This window comes from Neolamprologus brichardi, chromosome 11 (genome assembly GCF_056152115.1).
Source record: "Neolamprologus brichardi isolate AB-2024 chromosome 11, ASM5615211v1, whole genome shotgun sequence".
NCBI lineage: Eukaryota > Metazoa > Chordata > Actinopteri > Cichliformes > Cichlidae > Neolamprologus > Neolamprologus brichardi.
Genome location: NC_142114.1, coordinates 28,816,456 through 28,832,500, shown reverse-complemented (window position 1 = coordinate 28,832,500; position 16,045 = coordinate 28,816,456). Strand labels below are relative to the sequence as shown.

Sequence of the window (16,045 nt, the reverse complement as noted above, 5' to 3'; positions counted from 1 at the left end):
GAGCCAGTGATGCTTTAAAGTTGTACATAAGTGTCATTTCTTTTTTACCATCTACATAATATGAATTTGCAAGCCGTTTGTCCAGCGCTCTGTTGGAGAGAGCTCGAGGTAATCACATTAAGCCTTAGATTAAGCCTTTAATTAAACATAATGTTGTGTACTATTGCTCAGGAACAATAGAATATAACGTCCAGGGAAATTTGATTAGTGACTGGCATCTAGAAGGATGTTGGAAGACGAGCGTTTCAGTGCACTACGGCTTTATGGCTTTATATTCGTTATTAGTTATATACATAATATATTGGCACTAACTGAAATAAATGTTAGCTAAATCCAAGTAATGTTATGTTTTGCTTTAGCAAACTACAGTATCAAACTGAACCTGTTTACCAGGCTTAGTAAAGGTTCACGGGTGAAAATTAATTGTCTTACATGCACTTGAACGTTAAAATAAATTCACATCAATTTATTTGCAGCATATGATTCACATTATTTTAAATAAGGCATAATATTTTATTGCTCGTGGTAAGCGGTGCCTGAGGACAATCACGTTTTTGGGAAATGTGTTAAAGATTATTTAATGCATGAATATTTTTGTGAAATAGGGCAAGCTGTGCTTTGGTATAGGCTGCAATGACATCACAGCCGCATGATTCTTCAGATGTAACGATGACTGTGGAGTAGGGATGCACCGATACCGATACCGGGTATCGGCCTCGATACCACATTTTCTAAAGTACTCGTACTCGTTAAAAGTCCCCCGATACCGAGGACCGATACCACGGTCTGAGACCTGTCTATGTTTGAGCGGCATGTAAGGGGTTAATCACAGGCGCCGAGTGCCTGCCCCCAGGCCCCAAGTGCCCGCCCCCAGGCCCCGAGTGCCTGCCCCCAGGCCCCAGCTGCAGCCGGTGTTGCCAACTTAGCGACTTTGTCGCTATAATTAGCGAGTTTTCAGACCCCCTTAGCGACTTTTTTTCTAAAAAGCGACTAGCGACAAATCTGGCGACTTTTTCTGGTATTATTGGAGACTTATTTATGACGACTTTTTGACATGAAAACGCGTATCGCTCTTACTCTCAACAAGCAGCGGTGCTGCTTTGGGCACCTCACCCGTGCCAAAGCGCTCACAGGCGGAGGATAGTCTTCCCCCAGCTGCTATCAGGGCAGGAGACGTTCACACCTATGCGTCCAAACGGCAAATGAATCGCGCATGAGCGAAGCCGCTGCTCCCACACTGACTGTAACGCAGTCAATTTTTCTTTTACTGTTACACTGTTTTGTGGATCACAAGGTTTAAAACTACTTATAAACAAACACTCTCACACACATACAGTAACTCCACCAGAGTGCCAATTTCGGGTCACTTTTGCCAGCCCAGGCCTGGATAAAGGAGCAGGGTTGGAATTGTGACATTAAAAAACAACAATTGCTAAAAAGAAATTTAATTTGTAGTTCTAAATAAATTCTAAATGCATTTAGGACGTTTTTTACTCACTTTATGTCTCTTCCACAATGTTATTTCTCTCTCCAACAACATAGATTACAATTACATTAGCATGACCAATTATGCAAATTAGGTGATGACGTCATTCAGCGACTTCTAGCGACTTTTAGGACAGCCAATAGCGATTTTCCTTACTGAGGAGTTGGCAACACTGGCTGCAGCTCAGAGCGGGGAGAAGGCGAGGCGAGACAAGTCAGCCGTGTGGAACTATTTCAAAGTGAACGAAGATGCGAAAACAAAGGCGGGCTGCAAATTGTGCTCAGCGAAATTGTCCAGAGGCTCTAAAGGTAGCGCATTTAACACAAGTAATTTACTCGAGCACCAAAATCCCAACACAACAACGAGTATAAAGAGTTTACCCACGCTTATTTACCCACGCTTATTAGCACAGAGGAGCATAGCTGATGCTATAGCAGTGGGACGGAAAATAGTTGGGCATTTTAAACATCCCGCCTTAGCCTACTCCCGCCTCGAGGACATTCAGGGACAGCTCAACCAGCCAATAAAGAGACTGCAGCAGGACGTACAGACGCGCTGGAACAGCACGTATTACATGCTCCAGTCCCTCATTGAGCAAAAGCGAGTGCTGGGCGTGTATGTGTCCGAGCACGAACTCCCTGACTCTCTCACCGCTCACCAATGGGCTCTTATGGAGACGACTGTTGCCATCCTCGCCCCCTTTGAGGAACTAACTAAAAAAGTGAGCAGCTACGACGCACTAGCCTCTGATGTCATCGCCGCTGTGACTGTGGTAGTGAGACTTCTAAACAGAGAAACAGACGAACAAATTTAAAATTAAATCTTGTTTTTTTTATAATTATTTATTCTGTAATATGTTGCATACAACATGCTTTTCGTTTTAAATAAATGTTCTTAATTCCAAACTAGTCCCTTGTTTGTTTGTTTTTTGTTAAATTATAGGACTAAAGCTGTTACCTGCAAATTTAAATCATGTTTTTATTAAGTACTCGGTATCAGCGAGTACTGAAATGCAAGTACTCGTACTCGTACTCGTTTCCAAAAAAGTGGTATCGGTGCATCCCTACTGTGGAGCAACAGTAACATGATGAACACCAAGATGGCCATGAGAGAGACACCATGAATAACTCTTTGGACCCTGCAGAAAGCAGTGCTGTCATCCTGGAACAGATCCCATCAGGATAGAAATGTTTCATCACAGAATAAATGTGATCGCCCAAGACTTTGTTCCAACAAAACAGCATAACCCTGTGGGAGGGGTCATGGGTTCAGGGTGAATCTCTATTTGATTCTGCTTTTTCATTCTCAACTACAAAAAGAGCCATTTGAGTGATTCAGCAGCACTGCTGACACTAAATGACATGAAAGTGATAGCATCCATCCTGCTTCAAGCCCCTTTTTGTTTTATACTCACTGATAAATTCCTGCTTTCACCAATTATTATAATTAACCTGCCGTGGCAGCTAGACCAGGAGATAATGTTGGCCTTTATGTTTAAATCACCGACAGCCAACTGACTCCTGATAAACAAACACAAAGCCGCTGTGATCAACAGCCATCTGCTCTTTTTAGTTTAGACAAATACACAGATTTCACTATGCAACACAGAAAATCCCGCATTAGTGCGCTGTTAATACACCTGATCCTACCTGAAGGACATAGAGAACCACACAGCCATCATCATGTAGGTGGTGCGCCGGTACTCGGGAGAGAAAATGGTCTGGAAATTACTCCAAACCTGAAGAAACACACACAAACACAGACAGACACAAGAGATGTGCAAAGAGAAAGTAATAAATGTAAAGTACACTCAGCTAAAAAGTCAATAGACTTCAGATATTTCTGAAAACAGGGTTCTTTTCACCAACTGTGAGAAATAAAAAGCATCTCCCAGAATCCCTTTCCAGTTTTAGTGTAAACAAAGACCGAAAAGGGAGAACACAAACACACAGAGTCACTAAACACACAATGAGATCTGACAAGATAAACAGAGCTTTGGTGAGATTTTTAATATATCTTCTTTTTAGTTACAATTCCTTCAGATCACGACCAGGTCCATTTTAACAAGTGAAGCCAACTCAAAGCCTGTCAGTGGAGTTCTGATCGCCACAGAAAACAAGATGCTGCCATTTGATTCTGTGGCTCTCGGCTTCTCAGACACAACCTTCAGTCGTCACGCCCAGTTTCAAAAGATCGAAGCAACGATGGCAAAAAATGTCCCGTTTGAGCCTCCCACACAAACCACTGGGAGACTAGATCCATCTTTAATACACAGTCTATGTTTCCACTAGAGGTGGGAATCACCATACATCCCACGATACGATATTATCACGATACTTAACGCACGATACGATATTATCACAATACTTAGCGCACGATACGATATTATCACGATACTTAACGCACGATACGATATTATCACAATACTTAGCGCACGATACGATATTATCACGATACTTAACGCACGATACGATATTATCACGATTCTTAACGCACGATACGATATTATCACGATTCTTAACGCACGATACGATATTATTGCAATTTTTAAAAATATTTTGCGATATTCAGATTCTGTACATAAAGGTAAACTTTATCAATATTCATTTTATCTAATATCAAAGTCTCACACTCAGTCTTTCTCTCATTTCAGTTTTATTGTTGACAAACTGAACGGTTTGTATTACAGTCTAGTCCAACTTAACTGAATCAACCATCTGGTACAATTATAGCTATTCTGAACTATGAAATTTGTGAAAACTATGCAGCCCCTTCAGCAACTGAAGAATTTGAAAGTAAATTAAAACAAAATATAATTTTACATTAAATAAAAAAAAGTTTTAAACTTAATTAAAATAAAACATGTCTTAAATTAAAATAAGTAAACTGTCCAAAAAAAAAGTTAAACACATTTGGACAGTGAAGGAATGTCAGGATTCTTGCTCTCTGAAGTCAAAGCATGTTCCATTCCACAAAAACTTTTTTTGTAACAAAATATCGATTTCTGCTGTCCCTGTATCGATACATTATTAGCAAACAAAATATCACGATACTACACAGTATCGATTTTTTCCCCCACCCCTAGTTTCCACAGACGTAGGACTAAGTAAAGCAACAAAAAGTGTTATCAAAAGACTGTATAGATTTTTCAAATCCACTGATTGTTTTCAAGTTAAAGTAGCTGTATGTAAATGTATCGCTGATATCACAAATTTGCTGTGCACATTTTCTTGTCCATTTGCAGCAACACGGTTAATGGATTGTGTTTTTCTTTTCTAGTGTTATTGACTGCTCAGAACACTTTACACTGCAAACCACATGAGGCCATTTACAGAAACATTCAGTTATTTATTCTATTCATATCAGGCACTTCATCCATTACACCCGGTTCTGGAGTAGCCACGGATCAAAACAGACCTTCTAATTAATGGACAACCTCCTGAGCTACAAGTAGTTTGAATCCTTTCTCCTTTTCATTCTCGTTCTTTTTCATTTAAATATGTATCAAGTAAGAAATTGATTTTAAAAAAGAATAATCAGGGTTTTTTCTCACCTGATGGAAGAGCGTGGTGAGCTTTATCCTCCATTTCTCGTGCCAGGCAGCACCATCGCCCATGTTTACCAGCTCATCCATCTGCTTCACTGTTTTGATGGTGGTCACCTGGGAGGTATGATTTAATTGTTCTGTTTAATTGTTAATCGTGCTCCTCTTGAGAGTAATTTACAAATCTCTTTGTTAAAAAAGTTTCATAGAATAATCACACAACTTCATATAAAAGGATTTATTTTTCCATTAAAGTTCAGTTAGTATTACAATGTATCCATGTTATGAGGCTAACGGCTGACCAGTAACACCACAATCTGTAAAACACACAGAGTTGTTTTAATAATTTTACTCAAAGAAAAGATTATAAAACATCTTTGAATCACCATTTTTCATTTAAATTATTAATATGAACTGTACAGCCTGAGGCATAAAGAGATTAAAGAAGTTTAAAGAGCATCTGTTTTAACTCATTAATATGCAAAATTATGCAGCACGGAGCTCTAAACCTGCTGCACTCTATAAGCCCACAAAACTATTATGATGATGTTATTTTCTGCACTAATGCAAAAGTGTTAGCATGAAAGAAGCTTAACATTCTTGAGTGTTACTTACAGAGAAGACCCTCTCGGGGTAACCCTTGGCCCTCATGTTGGTGTCGTGAACTTGCTTCAGAATCATCCACGCCTCGTCATGTTTGCCATTCTTTTAGGAGGGGGGGGGAACAAAAAAGATGTTTAGCAGATCCTTCATTTCCATTTTCGGTTAAATTAACGCAGCTTATATTTTATTAGTTATTTATTATATTAGTTTTCATTTGGTGTTGTTGTCTTTCCATCATGGATGATTTTTTGTTTTGGGTTTTTTTTTGTTTTGTTTGTTTTTAGTTCATTGTTTGTTTTATTATGAATAGATTTTTAATTTTAATGTGACACTCGTTTTCAAGTTATTATCTTATATAGATACTAACCCCGTGTTTGCCTACTGGTGGTGGTCAGAGGCCCGGTGGCGCCAGTGTCCGGCAGCCTCGCCTCTGTCAGTGCGCCCCAGGGCAGCTGTGGCTACAATGTAGCTGCCATCACCAGTGTGTGAATGTGTGTGTGAATGGGTGAATGACTGAATGTAGTGTGAAGTGCTTTGGGGTCCTTAAGGACTAGAAAAGCGCTATACAAATGCAGGCCATAACTTAGTTTATTCCTAACCATTTGAAGGCAACTGGACGTCTTTTTGGTTTCTTCAGTACTTAAAATCCTAGATAAAGATAAGATCTTTCATGTACCGTTTGTAAACTAGGTCTGGGCATATAGGAAATCTTGTGCAGTACTTATAGTCACATTCAGATAAATGCATATTTATACAACTATTAAACAATGTGCACACTTAGATAAATTACGTTTTTGTTTTTCTTAAACAGATAAAGATGCAACCCTCGTGCCCTTGGAGGTGGTTCTGAGATTCACACGAGCCAGGGGTGTGGCTACTTTCTGAAACACAAGTTACGTCGGTCACAATTGGCTCGCAAAGAATCTCGAGCCTGCGTTACGAGCAGCTGATAGCTGGTGTCGTGAGCCACCACCTCTGTTCAGTGATGATCTTTCACAGTGGACATGGATGGCCTCTTGGATTAGAAACTGAATATTTTCACGAATCAAAAAGAAATCCAGTTGCTTTTATTTCTAGCCTTCAGAATATGACCTGGATGATTAAGAATGTGCAGGTTATATATAGTGCAGAGTCTTCCTTTGAGTTGTCAGTTCCTGTTCCTCACACAGCGTCTTGTTTTGTATTTTATGACCTTTTCATTTTGCTTTGGATTTTACCTCAGTCTGCTGCCTCTGCATTGATTTCTCTGCCTGTAATCTTGGCCTCCGTTTGATTCTTATTCTTCTTTAAATTTCAGTAAGTACAGCAGTTATGTTTATGTGAAAGCCTGACAACATTTCAGTCCAAATCGAGACTAAACCACACACAGTACACGTGGAAATGTTTCAAAATGCCAAACGAGAGGTTGTTGATTCTACAGTGTTTTATCTTTTTCTGCAACCAGCTGCAGCTTCATTTACTAAACTGAGACATTCTGACGTGAATGAAAGTGCGTGGAACGTGAGTGCAGGTGTAAGACCATTAAAATCACATTTTAAATATGTAGAAACAAGGAGATACAAGAAGTGAGAACATCTGGTGGTATAAACCAGCAGCTAACATGATTAGCTAAAAGTGGTTTAGTACTAAAATACTGACAACATGCCTGATTTCTTTTATATATTGGGCGTTTTTTTCTGTGTCAGTGTTTAAAACATACTGAACTGAATTCAGAATCTTTGATGTATATTTCAGCATCTCCAATGTTCAGATTGCTCCTGGACGATAAATACAGTATGTGCATATTAAGTTATTCAAAATGTTTCGGGAAAAGTGCATAAGCAGCACTTTGTCTTTAAGGCTGTTTATGCTTTCAAGCATTCAAAATGTATTCAAAAATATATTTCCACAAGGTCTAAGTGGGGTATGAGCTGTCAGGCTGACCTCAAGGAAGAAGCGGGGGCTCTCAGGCATGGTGGTGAGGGCAGAGATGGCTGCCACGGAGGGGAAGGCACACACCAACACAAAGACACGCCAGCTATGGAACTGGTAGGCTGAGCCCATCTGGAAACTCCAGCCTACATGAGGAAAGGAAGCAAGAAGAGACGTGAGACAGAACTGCAGCATTTGTGATTTGCAATAAAAACCGTAGAGAAATGTAAAGACAAAATTAGCGTTTACATAGCTTAGAATGATTACTGGCCTACTGGTGCGTGAGGAAACAATCTTGAAGGTTAGAACGTTCATATTTAAATACTGTACATTTTTTTACCATAGTGTGGGATAATGGCCCAAGCCATGGCAGATGCGTAGATGCCACCAATCATCCAGAACATGCAGAGCCAGGACAGATGCTCTCCTCGCTTCTCTTGGGCGAGGAACTCAGAGTAATAGGAAAACACAATTGGGATGGAGCCACCAATGCTGTGGAGTTAAAACGGAAGGTAACAGAATTAGAAAAGGTAGCATCTGTTCCCATAATAAAAGTGTGTCATTTGTGATTTTTATTTATCAGATTTATCAGTGAATGACTGAGAATTCATTGAACTGTCCATCTTGGTATTATATACATACTTTCTTCCATGTGTGCTAATATTAAATCAAATATTTCTAAAGATTTGTAATATAGATATTTATTCTGTTTGTGTCGTTTAACTATAGCATGTACAGCAAATCATTTTAATGGATTTTAACAATAATGAAAACAGAAAAAACGCACCATCTAATATTTATGAATTATTTCTTACAACCAGCTGAAAGTGCATGATTTCATGCAGGCTGGCATTCTGCTATAACCACCAGCAATGAGCACAAAATGCTTCGACTAAAATCCTTTTACAACAGCCTTAAGATGCTGCATGCAAGTGAAACTACAGACAGGTTGGCTTGTTGTCAGTATCCACATTGTTAGTCAATGACTTTGGACCATGTTATGGAAGCTGCTGACGTTTCTAAGCCCAAACCTGAGGAAATGGGAGGCCCAAAAGTACCTTTCAACACTTCACCTGAGATACAGCAAACACCAAATACAACCTTCATATTTAATCTTGTCTGTGCCACGTGACATTGCTCTGCTTATCGGTTTGGCTGATGTACTACAGTGGGTCGTGACTGCCTCGTCTCCAGCTCTGGCAGCTGTGCCTGAGTGACTCATCTATCCCCTTACCCCACACCAGAGATCAGGCGGCACAGCAGGAAGGAGCTGTAGCCCTGGACGAAGGACGAGAAGAAGGCGAACACACTGTTGATGGAGAGGGAGATGAGGAGGGTCTGCCGTCGCCCGATTCGGTCGGCCAGGCCGCCCCACAAAAAAGCCCCAACCATCATCCCCAGGTACACAATCAGACCTGGAGGGAGGGGGGGATTAAGAGGGAAGAGTAATGGAAGGGTAACGTCATGGGAAGAGATAATGAGACGGAGAGAGACAAAGGGCAAGATAATGAGTTATTATTCATCAGTAAACTCATTGATATTACTTCCAGCCTCCACTTGCACTTTCATTAAACTTCCACTGCCCAGTAAATTAGCTCATCTGACTGCTTCACTGGACTCAAGTATTTTGCATTAAGCATGAAACAGCAAGTTAATGCAATATAATCATCCAAACCATACACTTCATAGCAGAGAGGGTCGTGACGTACATCGTACATCTTATTCACAACATATTTTGTGAAATATGCAAAATATCATCTTTCACTATGTGTATAATAAAAAAGACACACTGATCTATCCCTAAATTATATAAATGGATTTTTCTTTTAAAAAAGAAAAGTAAAGGAACCAGAGAGACTGATCAATACTAGTTTGAGTAACAGTAAGTGACTGAGAAGAGACAGGAGATTTAAACAGGGATGTGGTTTCAAGGGGTTCTCAAATTTAATCAAGACCATGTGTATTATAGTACAATACACACATATTATAGTACAGGGTGGGCCATTTATATGGATACACCGTAATAACATGGGAATGGTTGGTGATATTAAAGTCCTGTTTGTGGCACATTAGTATATGTGAGGGGGCAAACTCCTCAAGAAGGGTGGTGACCATGGTGGCCATTTAGAAGTCGGCCATCTTGGATACAACTTTTGTTTTTTCAATAGGAAGAGGGCCATGTGACACATCAAGAAAAACAATGGTGTGCTTGGTTTCAACGTAACTTTATTCTTTCATGAGTTATTTACAAGTTTCTCTTTGTTCACAGCCAGAATCGGCAATGTGTCACATGGCCCTCTTCCTATTGAAAAAACAAAAGTTGTATCCAAGATGGCCGACTTCTAAATGGCCACCATGGTCACCACCCATCTTGAGGAGTTTTCCCCCTCACATATACTAATGTGCCACAAACAGGACTTTAATATCACCAACCATTCCCATTTTATTACGGTGTATCCATATAAATGGCCCACCCTGTATAATCAGGTTGTAACTGAGAGCTGGGGTTTACACAAAAGACACTTAATTCCTTGTTGCAATATTTCAGATGTGTATTTCAGAAAGTGTGAGCAGGCAAAAGATGAATCTCTAAAACTGGAGCATGGAGCAAAATGCAGGTGGCAATTAGCTGATGTTAGCACAAACCTAGGAAATGGGCCATGCTGAGCTTATATTCAAGCTCAAATATGGTATAATCTGTAATCAGATCAAATAAATGAACTTTAGAGGTGTTGGTAAATGATTATTAGCTTTACTTAGAGCTTTATTACATTCATAATATGAAATATTAGTGTTTTGGAAACTATAAGGTTTATATAATTACACTGAATAGTTTTAGTGACATACATGGATATATACTCATCTGAAACACTGGCTAAGTTGAATGAGCTAGCATGCATTAAAGACCTGGGCCTAATAATGAGGTCACCAAAAAGGTGAGAATTTCTAGTGCACAACAAATGACAATCTTCCAAAACATGAAAGTGCTGAAAAAAAAATCTTAGACAAAGGCTGGAACCAGAGAACAGGAACAAACTGCTGCAGCCTTAAAATAAGTATACATGTTGTGCTGCTTTCCTATAAATGACACCTCTGTTTGAATCTGAAGAAACCTTTTCATCACTCGCTGCCCCTAAATACTTTATTCTTTTACAACTTCAATACAATCCCTTTAGTGGCTGCTTGCTGGTGTTTCTACCCAAATGAAATTCTCCATACAGCCAAACAGTATCTGAAACCCGTGGATGAAACTGCTTTATTCTCTTCTGCATCAGGAAGTCGCCACCAGTGAGGAGATGCCGTTAACAGAAACAAGCGGCACCTTTGTCAACCCGACTTGTGATTTAAGGTGCCAACATGACTCATATCCCACACTCTGTCTGTCAAACCTTTTCTCTCTCTCTCTCTGCAAAACTGATGATGCTCCCACACCACACATACACCAGTTGTTCTCCTGCAATCAGCACCTTATTGACATCCTGTCAACAGTGTTCGCACTCTGAGGGTGTTCAGTGAGACAAGTTATTGGTGAGATCACTCTGAATATTTAAGGAGCAACTTTCCACCATACTGTGTCTGGTTGTGACATCTATATTTAAATTCTCATTATCACTTTTTTGTATGTGAAAAGGTAGTAATCATGCATTTGTATACTATTTTTTGGCAAGAATTAACCCCAAAGCTCTCAAAATATTCAATTGGATTGGAGAATAAGCACAATGTATTTTTTCTAGTGCATTAGAGTCAAATTTCTCAGTCAATTTTATTGATTAAGGATTAATTTAAGTGGCAAAGCCAGTTGATAAAACAGTCAAAGTGCTAAAAAGTAAAAAGAACATCAAACCAGATCCAAAATCATTTTAAATCACCCTTTTGTGAAATACTACCCCCTGGTGGTGAAAGATTTAGTTAAATTTTGCGGAGTATTTTTAAGGCTCATTACTCTAAGGCTACGTTCACACTGCAGGCGAAAGCGCATCAAATCCGATTTTTTTGACCCTATGCGACCCATATCCGATCATGGTATGACAGTGTGAACGGCACAAATCTGATATTTTCAAATCCGATCTGGGTCACTTTCGTATGTGGTACTGAATCCGATACATATCCGATGTTTCAGAAAGCGACCGCTGTGTGAACGGTCATGTCGCATTAAATCCGTCTTTTACGTCACTGACACAAGACAGACGCCAATTATCAGCGCCGGAGAAGACATCGTGAACGCTTCCTGGCCATCCGGTGAAACTGCTGGGAAGACAATGTAGTAGAAAATGTCTCAATTAACTGTGATGCAGAAATTTTGAAAAAGTGTTAAAATGCATAGAATAATGCGATGCCTAGAGCTCCACCGGTTGCTGATTACTGACTATTGCAAAAACCCATTACACTGAGTCACGTTTTTGTGGACCCTTTATGCTTTCCACAGTATCTGCACATTAGTGGTGCAACGGATCACGGTTGATCCGTAATCCGAACCGATCCCACTCCACGGTTCGGTACGCACGTGATCCGAAGATTCGAAAAAGAAGGAAAAAAAGTATGTGTATGGTGCGCGTGGTGGGTCTGTCAAGCGATAGTTATGGCCAGTGCTAGCAGTCTGCGGCATTTAAGCAGCCCAGTCCGACCGGGCTAAAGCTATTACAGAAGCTATTGGGGTGTTTAGCTGCAGACGGGAGGCCGTATCTGTTGTGCAAAACAAGGGGTTTAAACTATGATGAACGGGCTTGATGATATCCCGTTGCGCGTCCGCTTTAGTGGCAGTCCAAGCATGTATGAGCAGGAAAAGTTTAAAGTTATGGCTGAACTGTCCCAGGCATCCTCTGTTGCTCTAACTACTACAAATTTGTGGACCTCCAGGGGAACGGAAAGCTACGTGACCGTGACAGCTCATTATATCACAGCGGAGTGCGATATAATGAGCGGTATGTATTATTGTAGGGTCTACCTTACAATATAAAGCACCTTGAGGCAACTGTTGTTGTGATTTGTTGCTTTATAAATAAAATAGAATTGAATTGAATTGAGTGGTAGATACAAAGCCCTATACTGCCCTATATTGTATCATAATTTTTTTAATAATTGCGTGGAATGAGTCTTGAGTTGAATGTTTTTAACAGGCAAAAAATACTTCAATAAGTAAATGTTACATTTTTGTCTTTTTTTTCTGATCCGAAAATTGATCCGATCCGTGACTTAAAACCGTGATATGATCTGAACCGTGAGATTTTTTATCCGTTTTTATCCGTTTTTATCCGTTGTGAAAATTCCCAACTTCAGAGGTTGAATATGCATTTATATCCCAGTCCACTTTGACCTTCGTTGCCGAGTATTCTCTTCATAACAACTGTACTTCTGGATTTTGTTAATGATAGAGGCGTGGTGTCTTCAAATAACAGTGTTAGCTTCACATTATTGAAATGGAGTTCTCAAACATATTTTTTGATGTTATTGTGTACTGGGGTAATTATAATGGAATGACCTGATAAATAATACAACCAGGAAGCTAAAGAATGCAAACCACTGGGTGATGTCATAGTGGCTGTGTCCATCTTTTATGTACAGTCTATGACTAGAACCAGCAAAGTGATAAAGGACAGATCCGGTCTCACTGAGATATTTTGTCCCAGAGGAACAGTAGCACCATTCTGTCCAGGTTTGACTTAAACTCTGAGACATCAACCAGACAGGTGACAATTACTTCTTCTACTGAATTGTGAACTTCTCACACCACAGTGGCACAAGAAGCAGAGTGTATGTGTAAGACAGAACAAGGCCGAAGACGTAGTCTTGTCGAATTCCTGCTGTGAAGCAGCATGGCTCAGACACTGATCCTTTAATGTCACCCTGTGAGCTTTATCCTTCAGGTAAGGTGCAAACAGTAAGTTAGTTTCTGACCAAAAAGGCTGACTATTTCAAGGTAGGCTTAGAATTCATGGGGAAAATCTGAAACGGTCATTAACCTGAGGACAAGTACCAGTAATCAAGGCGCAAACTATACTCAGTGCCATGGGAATCACATTGTTACATCTAATATTGTTTCTTGCATAACAAAAACAACACAGTCCTGCCAACGGCTAATGGTGTAAGCGGTCTCCAACCTTTTTTGCGCCACGGACCGGTTTATGCCCGACAATATTTTCAGGGACCGGCCTTTAAGGTGTCGCGGATAAATACAACAAAATAAAACTAGTACCGGTACCGAAAAAAAGAAGATTTATTCATAACACACATGAAAAGACCCAGGAAAACCGAGTAAACGATAAAAACGATAACAAAATAACGCTGAAAACCGATAAAAGCCCTGAAAACTATACATTTCACACCTGAGCCTCAACTCTCGCGGCCCGGTACCAAACGACTCACGGACCGCTACCGGTCCGAGGCCCGGGGGTTGGGGACCGCTGGTGTAAGACAGGGAAAAAATAATTCTACACAGGTTTTAAACGCATCTGGTAATACGATCCATTAAACAGTCTGACAGAGGTGCAAAGTGCCGGGATGATGAAGCTGGTTGAAAAGCCAGGTTAACACAGAGGATGGATGTCCTGAACTAGAATAATGTGACAGTGGGTGTCCTTTTCTTTTTAAATGAAAAGACCTTTGAATGAAATTATTGAAGTGTGTATTTGTTTCTGGCTGCACATGTTTCATTCCTGCTATATTTCAGTGTATAGAAACATTATAAATGGTCACCCAATCATATCTGGTGACTTGTTTTATGCTTTATTTCCTTTTCACTCACTGCTAACATCCTATAGAATTAGGTTAAGTCTTCAGGAGATTAAGAAGTACAGCAGAAAGTCCGCTGAAGATAAGGAATCATAAAGCTGTGTGTTCCAAAGCAGCTGTGAGCTACTTCTCCTGGAAATATCCTTCATAGCAGCAGCAACAACTAGCAAGTGATGGTGATGATGAATGTCGCCGCATTGCAGCAGCATCAAAGTAGACAAACAGACAGCCACAGAGAGTCGGACGGATCAAATGGTAAATATTTCTTTCTAAACCACCAAATCCAGCTGGGAGCTGGAAGCCTGATTGCAGTCGTGACCAGTAACCACGTCATTATCATTTCCCCCGTCATCACATTTGCTTGTCTATGTGGCTAGAATGCATTAGCAGCTTCTTCTGGCTCGAGGATGAATTATGTCCCAATTTATCGCTCTTCTATGTCTGAGGGGTGAAATAATTAATTAAGAGGCTAACAAAGCTCGCCTTAAAGCTAAACCACAATGTCATCAATATTTAGTTTGACTAATAAAATAACATCATCTTAGGGAAGAGTTTGATTTAAGCCCAAGTTGTTGCTTTTATGTACTTTTAAATGGACAAATATGACAAAAACCAAATAAAATATTAAAGGTAAAAAACATTCTGGCAGTAAAAACAATATTTTTCACCAAATTCCTAAAGATGCACATAACGGTCGAAAGACCAATCAATACTACTATATTCCCAGTGGATGAACAGGTGGCTTCTTTCAGGTATTTCTTTTTTACAGCCTGTGGACTTTTACACTCGTGGAGCTGGTTTTGGCCACAGCAGCTCTTTACAGGGAAAAGCTGCAAACCAATCAGCAGAAAACAGAAATGTTTCCAAAAAATTTAATGGCCAAAGAGACAACACTGTGCTTTTGTTTTAAACAGTCTAACCAGATTCTTACTCTGGATGGCATTACCTTGGCCTCCAGTAACACTGTGAGGAACCTTGGAGTCATTTTTGACCAGGATATGTCCTTCAACGCACATATTAAACAAATATGTAAGACTGCTTTCTTCCATTTGCGCAACATCTCTAAAATTAGAAATATCCTGTCTCAGAGTGATGCTGAAAAACTAGTTCATGCATTTATTACTTCCAGGCTGGACTACTGCAATTCATTATTATCAGGATGTCCAAAAAACTCACTGAAAAGCCTTCAGTTAATCCAAAATGCTGCAGCAAGAGTACTGACAGGGACTAGAAAGAGAGAGCAGATTTCTCCTGTTTTGGCTTCCTGTTAAATCCAGAATTGAATTCAAAATCCTGCTCCTCACATACAAGGTCTTAAATAATCAGGCCCCATCTTATCTTAATGACCTTGTAGTACCATATCACCCTATTAGAGCACTTCGCTCTCGCTCTGCAGGCCTACTTGTTGTTCCTAGAGTATTTAAAAGTAGAATGGGAGGGAGAGCCTTCAGTTTTCAGGCCCCTCTTCTGTGGAACCAGCTTCCAGTTTGGATTCGGGAGACAGACACTATCTCTACTTTTAAGATTAGGCTTAAAACTTTCCTTTTTGCTAAAGCATATAGTTAGGGTTGGACCAGGTGACCCTGAATCCTCCCTTAGTTATGCTGCAATAGACGTAGGCTGCCGGGGATTCCCATGATGCATTGAGTTTTTCCTTTCCAGTCACCTTTCTCACTCACTATGTGTTAACAGACCTCTCTGTATTGAATCATATCTGTTATTAATCTCTGTCTCTCTTCCACAGCATGTCTTTTATCCTGTCTTCCTTCTCT

The 16,045-nt window shown here is 40.0% G+C and overlaps 1 protein-coding gene across 1 annotated transcript in view; it reads right to left on the bottom strand.

The window, feature by feature from the left end:
- The window catches only part of sv2a (synaptic vesicle glycoprotein 2A), a 65,203-nt gene that overhangs the window by 10,524 nt on the left and 38,634 nt on the right, over positions 1-16,045 (bottom strand). The window contains exons 3-8 of the mRNA XM_087848497.1: positions 8,779-8,959; positions 7,885-8,036; positions 7,557-7,690; positions 5,646-5,735; positions 5,040-5,147; positions 3,136-3,224 (exon numbers count right to left, since the gene is read on the bottom strand). Coding sequence (XP_087704623.1) covers positions 3,136-3,224; positions 5,040-5,147; positions 5,646-5,735; positions 7,557-7,690; positions 7,885-8,036; positions 8,779-8,959 — 754 coding nt within the window. The remainder of the gene's footprint in view (positions 1-3,135; positions 3,225-5,039; positions 5,148-5,645; positions 5,736-7,556; positions 7,691-7,884; positions 8,037-8,778; positions 8,960-16,045) is intronic.